This window comes from Stomoxys calcitrans, chromosome 5 (genome assembly GCF_963082655.1).
Source record: "Stomoxys calcitrans chromosome 5, idStoCalc2.1, whole genome shotgun sequence".
NCBI lineage: Eukaryota > Metazoa > Arthropoda > Insecta > Diptera > Muscidae > Stomoxys > Stomoxys calcitrans.
In genome coordinates this window covers 140,550,919-140,563,710 of record NC_081556.1, presented here as the reverse complement: position 1 = coordinate 140,563,710, position 12,792 = coordinate 140,550,919, and the positions used below count along the sequence as shown (strand labels likewise).

The window sequence follows — 12,792 nt, the reverse complement described above, 5'->3', positions numbered from 1 at the left end:
GGATAAGAATTACGCCCTCTAGAGGCTCAAGAAGTCAAGACCCAAGATCGGTTTATATGGCAGCTATATCAAAACATGGACCGATTTGGCCCATTTACAATACCAACCGACCTACACTAATAAAAAGTATTTGTGTAAAATTTCAAGCGGCTAGCTTTACTCCTTCGAAAATTAGGGTGCTTTCGACAGACAGACGGATGGACGGACGGACAGACAGACGGACATGTCTATATCGACTTAAAATGACATGACGATCAAGAATATATACACTTTATGGGGTCTTGGAAGCATATTTCGAGGTGTTACAAACAGAATGAAGAAATTAGTATACCCCCATCCTATGGTGTAGGGTATAAAAAAAAAAAAAAAAAAAAAAAAAAATGGAAAAATTAAATATACCTGTCTAAATACCTCCCTTTTGTCTAGAATTCCTATTATGTACAAAAATTTTAAATCAATAAAAAAACTTTTATATGGAATTTGAAAAAAAAAATATTTACAACAATTTAAACCAAACATTGCCAAATGAACTCTCTCAGACTGAAACTTCTTTGGTGAATTTCGAGCGATCATTAAGATTGAGAACCAATTTGTCGGGCCTCTTGGTCTTGCCATTGCCATTGGCAGTTTGAGACTGTTGTTGCTGCTGCTGCTGCTGCTGCATGGGTGGCGTACTGGAAGCTGCAGCCGTAGATGTAGACGCCGCTTTCGGTTTGGTCTCTAATAAGGCATTATTGGCATTTCCTAGGGCTGAGCTGGCATTACTGTCACCCACACTTGCCGCCACTGCACTGGGGGTTGCCTTGGAGCTGGAAGTTATATTAACCAAGGATTTTGATATGGTTGTTGTTACGGGCAGTTCTTCAGTTGCTTTGGTGTTGGGCTGGACTTTGGATTCGCTTCGGCTTTGCGATACACTAGAGGTGGAATCCTCGCCCAGAGATTTCACATGCCTTGGGCATTGCCCAAAATCTCCATTATCATCATCGATATCAGCATCGGCAGCCCTATCTTCGTTGTCCCGCTCATCATCGTCCTCATCATCATCATCATCGTCCTGATCGGATGATGAACTTGAATCTGTGGTGGTATAAAACACTATGTCATCGGTGGAGTATTGTTTTTGCATGGAACTTGTTTCGCCACCCTCCACAGGCCTTGATTGCTGATGCAGCAATGTTGCCGGGGCGGCAGAATGTTGCGATGAGGCTGTCGTTGTTGGTGTGGCACCCTTGGCAATCCTTTGCGAATTCTCAATGTCGCTTAGCAGTTTGCTGCATTTGGAACTTAGCCTACTTAGTTTTCTATGCTGTTTCGAGGTGGCCGTTTTGCCACCTTTCAAATTTTTAAATTTATTTTTACAATTATCACAAATTTGTTGTTGTTGTTGTTGTTGCTGTTGTTGTCTTTGGCTTACATAACTACTTGAGGGCTGATGGGTGAGGGCCAAGGCTGTTATGCTTTGGCTGCTCTCATCATCGCACGGCAGACTGGAGCTGCTTAAGGCCTTGCTGCCTTCTTTGTGGCGATAGTGTCGGGAGCTGTGTTTGCGACCCCGCATGCCACCCGTCGGTGGTGGTGGAGTATTTGTGGCTGCCGTCCTTTTGGCCACCCTTCGAGTGGGCACTTGATCCAAGTCATCGGACTGCGAGCACATGCACTCGAGCTTAATGTCCTTAAATGTTAAACCTCCCTCGGCAGGTGGTGAGCCCAACAGTTGGCATTTGGTGAGGGGAGCCGCAGAGCCTGCGGCTTTGGCAGTGTGATGTGGACTAAACTGATGGCAGGCATGGGGCTGGTCATCATCACTGCCCTTGCAGCGCTCGTAGCAACGGTCGCAAATGATATGTTGATGTTTGAGCTCCGCTTCGGCCACACAATTTCCTGTTAGGTCGGTATTAATGGCTTTCTCCTCATGCACAACACTGATCGCTGAGGGGGTGGCCATTGTTACCTTGGTGGATGGTATGGGGGCCGTGGTGGTGCTCGTGACATTATTGTTTGTTGCTGCCTTTTGTTGTTGTTGTTGCTGCTGCATTTGTGTGTATTTTTGCATTTCGCTGTTCAATGAGAGCAATGGCAAGGCTTCCGGTTTGTTGGGCCGCACGGTTAATTGATTTCCTCCGCTGCCGGCCAATGCTTGAGAGGCTGCCGCAGCCACCATTACCATGCTGCCGGGGGTCTTGAGACCATCCAACAAACTAGAGATGGTCATCACGGCTACTCCTTTGGGTGGCGCCATTTCCTGTATACGCTGCAATTGCACACTGAGCTGGCGTATTTCCTCCATTGCTTCCTGGTCGGATAGTTTATTTTCTGCAAAAGACCACAAGAAAACCACAATGAATGAAGATATGAAAAAAGTAGGGAAGTAAAGAATAAATTTATAGAACTGTGGCATACTTTATATTTTTTTCGAATAGGACAGTCTTGTAGCAGTTGTTGAGAAATATTGCAACAATAATAAAAATTATATTTTTCAAATAAACAGGTAAAACTGGGTTTGTAAATGCTCCTATTATGAACTTTAGGCTTTATTAAGGGAAATTGGTTAGGACAGTATTAGTCAAATATGGCCCATCTGGACCATATATCCAAGTGTAGTCAGATCTCGACCTTAATCCGTAGGAATATCCCAACGATAACCCAGATGGTCAGGACAGTTTTAGCCAAATATGGTTGAACTGGACCATATTTCGCAAGGATGTCGAGAGATCCAATGGCAGCTATATCCAAGTGTAGTAAGATCTCGACCATTATCGGTACGAATATCCCAACGATAACCCAGATGGAACATGTATCTCAAGTTTTCAACTTCAATAAGCATCGTCTCGAGGCAAAAAAATAAAATCAGTATATATCTCAAGTATCAAGAAAATCAGACAGGAGAAGGGAAGAAGACATTGACAGATAGGAGTGAAAAATTGATGGACAGACAAAAAAAACGGATGGACGGGCAGAGAACAGGACGGACGGATAAGCAGACGGGTATACAACTGGACGCAACGTCAGATAGGCAGACAGACAGAAAGGAATACGCCCAGACTATTGTTTGAACGTAGGTGGTTCAAATGACGAGAAGACGGATTACGGATAGACTGTCAGATAGACAGATGGACACATGAGCAGATAAGAAGATAGACAATGAGTTAGGTAGGAAGGGGGGCAGTCAAACAGACGGACGAAGAGATGGACGCAAAGACAGATGGAAGAAGTAAAAAGGCGTTTAGTTCGGCCTGGTCGAACTTTGGATGTCCATAACCTCGGGTACATATGTAAACCCCCGTTCGACAAAATTCGGTGAAAAATGCATACTTCATGCCCCATAGCAGCTATATCGAAATATGTTCCTGTTTGGAAACAAGCAAAAAGGCTTTAAGTTCGGCCAGGCCGAACTTTGGATACCCATCACCTCGGATACATATGTAAACCACCTTTCATCAAAATTAGGTGAAAATTTCATACCTTATGAAAAATGCATACTTCATGCCCCATAGCAGTTATATCGAAATATGTTTCGATTTGGACCAAATATTAATAAGTACAGTAGTTATATCTAAAAATAAACGATCTGAACCATATTCTACACGGATGTCGAAAAGCCTAACATACGTCATTGTGTCAAATTTCAGTGAAATCGGATTATAACTGCGCCTTTTATGGGGCCAAGACTTTAAATCGAGATATCGGTCTGGCATCGGACATGGCAGCTATATCCAAATCTGAACCAATCTGTGCCAAGTTGCAGACAAATTTCGAAGAGCCTAATACAACTCACTATCCCAAATTTCGGCAAAATCGGACAATAAATGCGGCCCCAAAACCTTAAATCGAGAGATTGGCCTATATGGCAGCTATATCCAAATCTGGACCGATCTGAGCCAAATTAACGTAGAATGTCGAAGTGCCAAACACATCTCAATGTCCCAAATTTCAGCAAAATCGGATAATAAATTTTTGATTTTGATTTTATGGGCCTAAGACTCTAAATAGAGAGATCGATCTATATGGCAGCTGTATCCAAATCTGGACCAATATGGGCCAAATTGAAGAAGTATGTCGAAGGGCCTAACACAACCCACTGTCCCAAATTTCGACAACATCTGATAATATATGCGCCATTTATGGACCCAAGACTTTAAATCGAGAGATCGGTCTATATGACAGCTATATCCAAATCTGGACCGATCTGGGCAAAATTGAAGAAGGATGTCGAGTGGATTAACACAACTCTCTGTCCCAAATTTCAGCAAAATCGGATACTAAATGTGGCTTTAATGGTCCTAAGACCTTAAACCGGCTGATCGGTCTTTATGGGAGCTATATAAAGTTCGATATAGCCCATATTTGGACATAACTTGTCGATGTTCAAAAAAAGAATCCGTGCAAAATTTCAGCTCAATATCTCTAAAGACTGTAGCGTGATTTCAACAGACAGACGGACGAAGAGACGGTAGGAAAATCACCATCGCGTGCTTACGCAGGCCACGCGCTAATATCTTTCGCGCCCGCGTGCATTCACCCGTAACGTCTCGTGAACACGCGTGTTCGTCCGTGTGTGCTTACTCAGGCCACTCGTATCAGTGATTCCTCGTGACCGCTCGCGTTCCCCAGTGTGTGCTTACGTAGGCCACGCTTTTGTATCTTCTCGCGTACGCTCGTGCTCACCCGTGTGTGCTTAGGCAAGCCACCCGCATCAGTTATTCCTCGTGACCGCTCACGTTCGCCAGTGTGTGATTACGGTGGCCACGCGCTTCAGTACTTTCTCGCGACCGCTTCTATTCTCCAATGTGTGCTTACGCAGGCCACGCGTGTTAGGAATTTCTGGCGACCGCTCGCTTACTCCAGTGTGTGTTATCTTTATCTTCTCGTTACCGCTCGTGTTCACCCGTGTGTGCTTACACTGGTTTATATTCCCTCGTTTTCGCCAGTGTGTGCTTACCCAGCCCACGAGCGTTTGTAATTGCTCGAGACCGCTCGTGTTCACAAAGAGTGTGCTTACGCAGCCCACGCGCGTTTGTGATTGATCGAGACCGCTCGTGTTCATCCGTTTGTGCTTACGCAAGCCACTCATCGTAACCGCTTGTACGTGCGCTCACGCAGACTACTCGTGCTCGTGACGCGTCTAATCCACAAGCCACGCGCCATCGCTCACCGGTGCGTTTACGAAGGCCACGTCTGACCGAGACTTGTCTGACACCTTGACTAACTCACCGTTTAAGCACATAGTCGACATTTTCTGTTCATCCTTCCTCAATGGAGTGAGCCCCACCCCATCCTTTTCGCCCAGCCCGAGACCCCGGAGCTGAGAGTACCTGCGGAGGGGAGTGCAGGTCTCCGCCGGGATCACAGAACAGGTAGTGTCGTCGGAGCCTTCATAAACACCGATGTACTGAACCAGACCTCCGCCGAAATCCCAAAGCCGACGACGAAGTCAGAGTTCCCGTGGTAGCCGGAGTAACGTTATAGGTCATTGCCGAATTAGCTCGGAGCAAAACTTCATTACGTCTCCTCTCGGGCCCAAGGAGCCCAATCCATCCTTACCGTAGACCTTATAATCGTATAAGTGCCAAATAAAACTGTACGCTCAACCACGTCAATCGTCTTTCTTTTCTCTCTCTTTGTCCTCGTCGTCGACGAGGAATCTCGTCGTTACAGTCTGTCGATAGAACGTTAACTTTCACCCGTTTGAAAGCTGGGCGCTAGAAAGTTTCCACAAATACTTCTTATTAGTGTAGGTTAGTTGAGATTATAAATGGGCCAGATAGGTCCATGTTTTGATACAGGTTCCATATAAACCGATCTTGCACTTTGACTTTATTAGTCTCTGGAGGGAGCAATTCTGCTCCGATTTAGCTTAAATTTTGAGCGCGATGCTTCGTTTTGACTTTCAACAACTGTTCCAAGTCTCACACAGTCTACTACTTGATATAGCTGCCATATAAACCGATCCCTAGATTGAACTTGTGGAGCCTCAAGATGGCTTATCCGATATTACTGAAATTCTTCTATAACCAATATTAACCCATTTCTAGATTTGACATCTTGGGCCTCTGGTTCCCATTCCATGTCATGCATGGTGTAGGAGGGTATAAAAGATTCGGCCCAACCGAACTTTACGCGCCTTCCCTTGTTGTTTTTGAAAACATTCCACACTGACAAATTAGCATTCACACTTCAGAAATACACTCAAAAGACCATTACAATGGATGATTGTTATTTTCCTGTCTAACATTTAAAATTTAGAACCCAGCCATAACAAACAGCCACTATATCCGCCATACAATATCCGCTTAGACTCGCGAGCTGCGCCGCAACAATTGTTAAGCTGATGACAATGCAACGATGCTGTAGATGACAGCATTCATAACAATAACACTTTAGGTCTCTTGATGCGGCAATTATTATGACCTAAGCTGCTATCATCATGCTGCAAATTGCCACTAGTTTTGGTGTTGATGCGGGAAATTATGGGGCAACATGATTTTGGTATTATAATGTTGTTGGACATTTTAGAGTGTAAAACGAAATTAAACTAAAACAGAACAAGTAAAAGCGTGCAAAGGCCGGGCCGAACTTTGGATACCCTCCCACAATTAATCGCATTTGTCGAGTTCTTTCCCAGCCTTTAGGGGCTCAGGGAGATCGGTTTATAGGGGAGCTATATAAGGCTGAAGACCGATTCAGTCTATATTTGACACGAATATTGAAGGTCGTGGGAGAAGCCATTGTACAAAATTTCAGCTAAATCGGAAAGGAATTACGCCCTCTAGTGGGTCAAGAAGTAAAAATCCAAGATCGGATTATATGGCAGCTATATTAGGTTATGAACCGATTTGAACTATTCTTACCACAGTAGTTGAAAATTATAACAAAACACGTCATGCAAAATTTCAGCCAAATCGGATAAGAATTGCGCCCTCTAGAGGCCAAGAAGTCAAAATCTCATATCGGTTTATATGGCAGCTATATCAGGTTATAGACCGATTTAAACCGTACTTGGCACAGTTGATGGACGTCATAACAAAACACGTCATGCAAAATTTCAGCCAAATCGGATAGGAATTGCGCCCTCTAGAGGCCCAAGAGATCAAGATCCGATATAGGTTTATATGGCAGCTATATCAGGTTATGGACCGATTTGAACCATATTTGATACAGTTGTTAAAATTCATAACAAAACACCTCATGCAAAATTTCAGCCAAATCGGATAGGAATTGCACCCTCTAGAGGCCCAAGAAGTCAAGACCCCAGATCGGTTTATATGGCAGCTATATCAGGTTATAGACCGATTTAAACCGTACTTGGCACAGTTGATGGACGTCATAACGAAAAACGTCATGCAAAATTTCAGCCAAATCGGATAAGAATTGCGCCCTCTAGAGGCTCAAGAAGTCAAGACCCCAGATCGGTTTATACGACAGCTATGTCAGGTTATGGACCGAGTTGAACCATAATTGAAACAGTTGTTGGAAACCATAACAAAACATCTCATGCAAAATTTCAGCTAAATCGGATGCGAATTGCGCCCTTTAGAAGCTCAAGAAGTCAAGACCCCAGACCCCTCCAGTGGGTCAAGATGTCAAAATCCCATATAGGTTTATATGGCAGCTATATCAGGTTATAGACCGATTTAATCCATAATTGACACAGTTGTTGGAATTCATAACAAAACACCTCATGCAAAATTTCAGCCAAATCGGATAAGAATTGCGCCCGCTAGTGGGTCAAGAAGTCAAGACCACAGATCGGTTTATATGACAGCTATGTCAGGTTATAGACCGATTTGAACCGTACTCCGCACAGTTGTTGGAAACCATAACAAAACATCTGATGCAAAATTTCAGCCAAATCGGAGAAGAATTGCGTCTTCTAGTGGCTCAAGAAGTCAAGATCCCCGATCGGTTTATATGGTAGCTATATCAAAATGTGGACCGATATGGCCCATTTATAACCCCAACTGACCTACACTGATAAGAAGTATTTATACAAAATTTCAAGCGGCTAGCTTTACTTCTTCGAAAGTTAGCGTGCTTTCGGACGGACGGACGGACAGACAGACGGACGGACGGACAGCCGGACGGAGATGGCTACTTTATGGGGTCTTAGACGAATATTTCCAGGAGTTACAAACAGAATGACGAAATTAGTATACCCCCATCTTATGGTGGAGGGTATAACAAGTAAAAAGTAGATGGATGGAATCTTTTGCAGGACCGTAATTTATACCCTACTACAAAAATAAATCCAAATGTATAAAAATACTAAACTAGGATCCCATGGCAGCCGGTTGTAGGCACCGGATTGACCCGATGGAATCCTCATCGGCAAGGGCTGCCGCCTCAGTGTATGTGTTCATCTTTTTTTCGTCATGGGAGAGGCACATGCTGGAGTGCCTTCTCCTCACGTTTCTGGTCCGTGCCGGGATTGAAAAGAATCCCGGACCCTGGTTCTATTCGGTTTGCCAGAACCGCCTCCATCATCGGTCGGTGTCGGTGAGGTGTAACCGGTGCATGGAGTGGGTACATTTCCGATCTTGCTCTGGCCTCACTTCACTACGGGAGCATAGTCATATTGGTTATGTCGCAAGGTGCTGTGCGAACATAACCAGCAGAGGGTCACAAGCGTCGTCGTCGTCGCCTTCTGCATCCTCGTCGTCGGACTATGTGACCCCCCGACCTCTCCCGTTCGGCAATTTACGTAACGGCAGCATCCCAGCCCAGTCCAGTGCCGGGAAGAGTATCGTTCTTGCAGTTAAACTGCAACGGACTTCGTGGCAAGATCGATGAGATTGTGGACTTTATGGGTCGGAAGAGCATATTGGTCGCAGCGATCCAGGAGACAAAGCTGACCAACACCTGCAGCTTGCACAGTTGTCACGGTTACAATGTGCTATGTAAGGATCGCTCAAGCAATGTTGGTGGGGGATTGGCCTTCGTTATACACCATTCCGTGCAATGTAGACCTATATCGCCTGCGCATGGCGCTAGTGACCCCTACATGGAATGCATGGGGATAGCAGTCAGGTCTGGTACCGCCAAGATAGAGCTATACAACGTGTACATACCGCCGGTTGGTAGCTATGTCCCGATTAATGGCCAGGCTTACAACCCCGACATAAGTGGGTTGCTATCTGGCCATAATCGTCTGGTTGTTGGGGACTTTAATGCGCATCACACGTCATGGCATTCTCCCCTAGGTAACGACCAGCGTGGCATAGCTTTGGCAGAGCAAATTGAAAGCTCCACGTTTTGCACGGTAAATGAGGATGCCCCCACTAGGATTACGAGGAGGTGCAGCAGCTCACCAGACATCTGCATTGCCCCCTGATCTCCAGAGTGATGTATCCCAGCAAGCCGTCATCTCTTTGGGATCAGACCACCTCCCCATAATTCTCACCATCGACCGACCACCCGACTTCATAACCTCTGAGACCCGGACGTCTATCAATCATAAGAAGGCCGATTGGGCTGGCTTTATAGAGTATGCCAATCGTGAATCAGTGAACTGCCACTCCCCCTCTGATGTGCTAGTGGCCGAGAGGAACATCATTAACGCAGCAGCCGCTTGCTTTATACCAGCTTTGCATACCAGCCGGTCGAACACCCCAAGTGTGGCCCAATTTCCCGGCGCAAGCAGTGGTACTCCCAGAAGACGAGCGTGATGGGATTCGTGGTATGAACCCCGCCCACCCCAGAATCAGAGAGCTGAATCTAGAAATAAACAGGGTAGTCAATGAATATAAGCGGAAATTGTGGCTGGAACACTTGGAGCAATGTCTACACTAACGGTGTAGGCAAACTGTGGTCTACTGTTAAGTCACTCTCGAACCCCGGTAGACGGAATGACAGGACCTCAGTCACTTTTGGCGAAATAACCGTGAGTGATCCGAAGAAATGCGTCAGCTTGTTTAACCATCAATTTTCTGTGCATCCCGAGAGAGACAGGGCAAAGAGGAGAGCCATTCGCCGTATTCGTGGTCTCCGAGCCGATGAACAGCCGTAACAATTTACCCTGGGCGAAATTACGAATGTCATCCGTGGCGCCAAATCATCTAAGGCGTTGGGTCCCGACGGAATCTCTTCACTGATGCTGCAGAATCTGGATTAATCTGGAGTTGAGTATCTCCTCCTCAACCTGTCCTGTCTTTGCACACTCTTATAGTTTCCGATGTCTGGGCAGAGTGATCCGGCTACTAAAGCCTGGAAAGACCCGAGTTTGGGGGAGTCGTACAGACCGATCTCCCTTCTCTCACCAGACGCTTTGGACCCGGGAATCTCTTCACTGATGTTGAAGAATCTGGATAAATCTGGAGTTGAGTACCTTACCACTGTCCTCAACCTGTCTTTGAACACTCTTATAGTTCCCGATGTCTGGAAAATGGGCAGTGTGATCCCGCTACTGAAGTCTGGAAAAGACCCGAGCTTGGGGGAGTCGTACAGACCGATCTCCTTTCTCTCGTCAGTGGCAAAGACGCTTGAGGCATTAGTCTTCCCGAGCCTCGTAGGAGAGTTTCCATTCGCCGAGCATCAACATCATCTAAGGCGTTGGACCCCGAAGGAATCTCTACATTGATATTGAAGAATCAGGATTAATCTGGAGTTGAGTACCTTCCTCCTCAACCTGTCCTGTCTTTGCACACTCTTATAGTTCCCGATGTCTGCAAAATGGGTAGAGTGATCCCGCTACTGAAGCCTGGAAAAGACCCGAGCTTGGGGGAGTCGTACAGACCGATCTCCCTTCTCTCACCAGTGGCAAATACGCTTGAGACGCATTACTCCTCCCTAGCCTCGAAGGAGAGTTCCATTCGCCGAGCATCGACATGAATTTCGAAGACTGCACAGCACAACAACAGCTTTGCATGCCATCACCGCACACATTTGCCGTGGCTTCAATCAGCCCAGGCCATGTGATAGGACGCAACATGGATTTCGAAGACTGCACAGCACAACAACAGCTTCGGCAGTGGCTTCAATCATCCCAGGCCGGTGGTAGACGGTCCTCGTGGCACTGGACCTGGCGAAGGCATTCGACACGGTCAGCCATGCCAAATTATTTGAGGACATCGCCAACACGTCCCTCCAGCCAGTCGTGAAAGGATGGGTCGCGAATTATCTGTGTGGTCGCCAGTCATTTAGGGATAATAAGTCGAAGCATCGTTGTGTGAAACAGGGAAGTCCCCAAGGTTGGGTGATATCTCCGTCACTGTTTAACCTGTAGCTATCCTCCATTCCACCCCCTCCAGTCAACATAGATATCGTAGTTGTTGAAATAGCATCAGGCCCCCCACCCATTGATAACATCTGCCGTAGGTTGAACGTCTACCTCAACGAACTTGCCTCATATTTCGCTGCAAGAAATCTGAAGATATCCGCCACCAAATCTTCCGCCACATTGTTCACTACAAATACGCGTGTGGTGAATACTGAGCTGACTGTGATGGTTGATGGAGAAGTGATTCCGACCATCAATTGTCCCAAATTACTAGGCGTCACTTTTGACAGCTCTTTAACATTCCCCCCACATGCCTTAGCAATCAGCGATAAAGTCAAAAGTAGAAACAAGGTCCTCAAGTCCACTTGCTGGCAGCACTTGGGGTGCAGGTAAAAGAAACCTTGCTGACCACGTACAGTTGGCAATTGGCCGGTCTGTGGTAAGTTGTTGCAGCACCAGTGTGGTCTCGTCCACTTTGTGACACGCTGAGGAATGATATTCAGATCTGTCAGAATACCGCCCTCCAAACTGCGACGGACTGTCTCTTCAGGTCTCATGTGGACCACCTCCATCAGGAGGCAAAGATCCTTCCAGTGTGAAGACATAATCACATGCTGTCTAAGCAATACCTTTTGGGCTGTTATCGTAGCGACCATCCAAATCATCGTCTTGTGGATAGATATCCACCGCCCAGAGAGTAGGGTTGCCCAAAAAGTAATTGCGGATTTTTTAAAAGAAAATAAATGCATTTTTAATAAAACTTAGAATGAACTTTAATGAAACATACTTTTTTATACCCACCACCGAAGGATGGGGGTATATTCATTTTGTCATTCCGTTTGCAACACATCGAAATATCCATTTCCGACCCTATAAAGTATATATATTCTTGATCAGCGTAAAAATCTAAGACGATCTAGCCATGTCCGTCCGTCTGTCTGTTGAAATCACGCTACAGTCTTTAAAAATAGAGATATTGAGCTGAAATTTTGCACAGATTCTTTTTTTGTCCATAAGCAGGTCAAGTTCGAAGATGGGCTATATCGGACTATATCTTGATATAGCCCCCATATAGACCGATCGGCCGATTTAGGGTCTTAGGCCCATAAAAGCCACATTTATTATCCGATTTAGTTGAAATTTGGGACAGTGAGTTGCGTTAGGCCCGTCGACATCCTTTGTCAATTTAGCGCAGATCGGTCCAGATTTGGATATAGCTGCCATATAGACCGATCCTCCGATTTAGGGTCTAAGGCCCATTAAAGCCACATTTATTGTCCGATTTCGCTGAAATTTGGGACAGTGAGTTGTGTTAGGCCCTTCGACATCCTTTGTCAATTTGGCTCAGATCGGTTCAGATTTGGATATAGCTGCCGTATAGACCGATCCTCCGATTTAGGGTTTAAGGCCCATAAAAGCCACATTTATGGTCCGATTTCGCTGAAATTTGGGACAGTGAGTTGCCTTAGGCCCTTTGACATGTTTCTTTAATTTGGTCCAGATCGGTTCAGATTTGGATATAGCTGTCATATAGACCGATCCTCCGGTTTAGGGTCTTAGGCCCACAAAAGCCACAT

General features: G+C 45.7%; 1 protein-coding gene across 1 annotated transcript in view; it reads right to left on the bottom strand.

The window, feature by feature from the left end:
- Window positions 1–407: 407 nt before the first annotated feature.
- Window positions 408–12,792, bottom strand: part of LOC106080749 (uncharacterized) — a 412,271-nt gene continuing 399,886 nt past the window's right edge. The window contains exon 13 of the mRNA XM_013242272.2: window positions 408–2,316. Coding sequence (XP_013097726.2) covers window positions 536–2,316 — 1,781 coding nt within the window. The 3' untranslated portion in view covers window positions 408–535. The remainder of the gene's footprint in view (window positions 2,317–12,792) is intronic.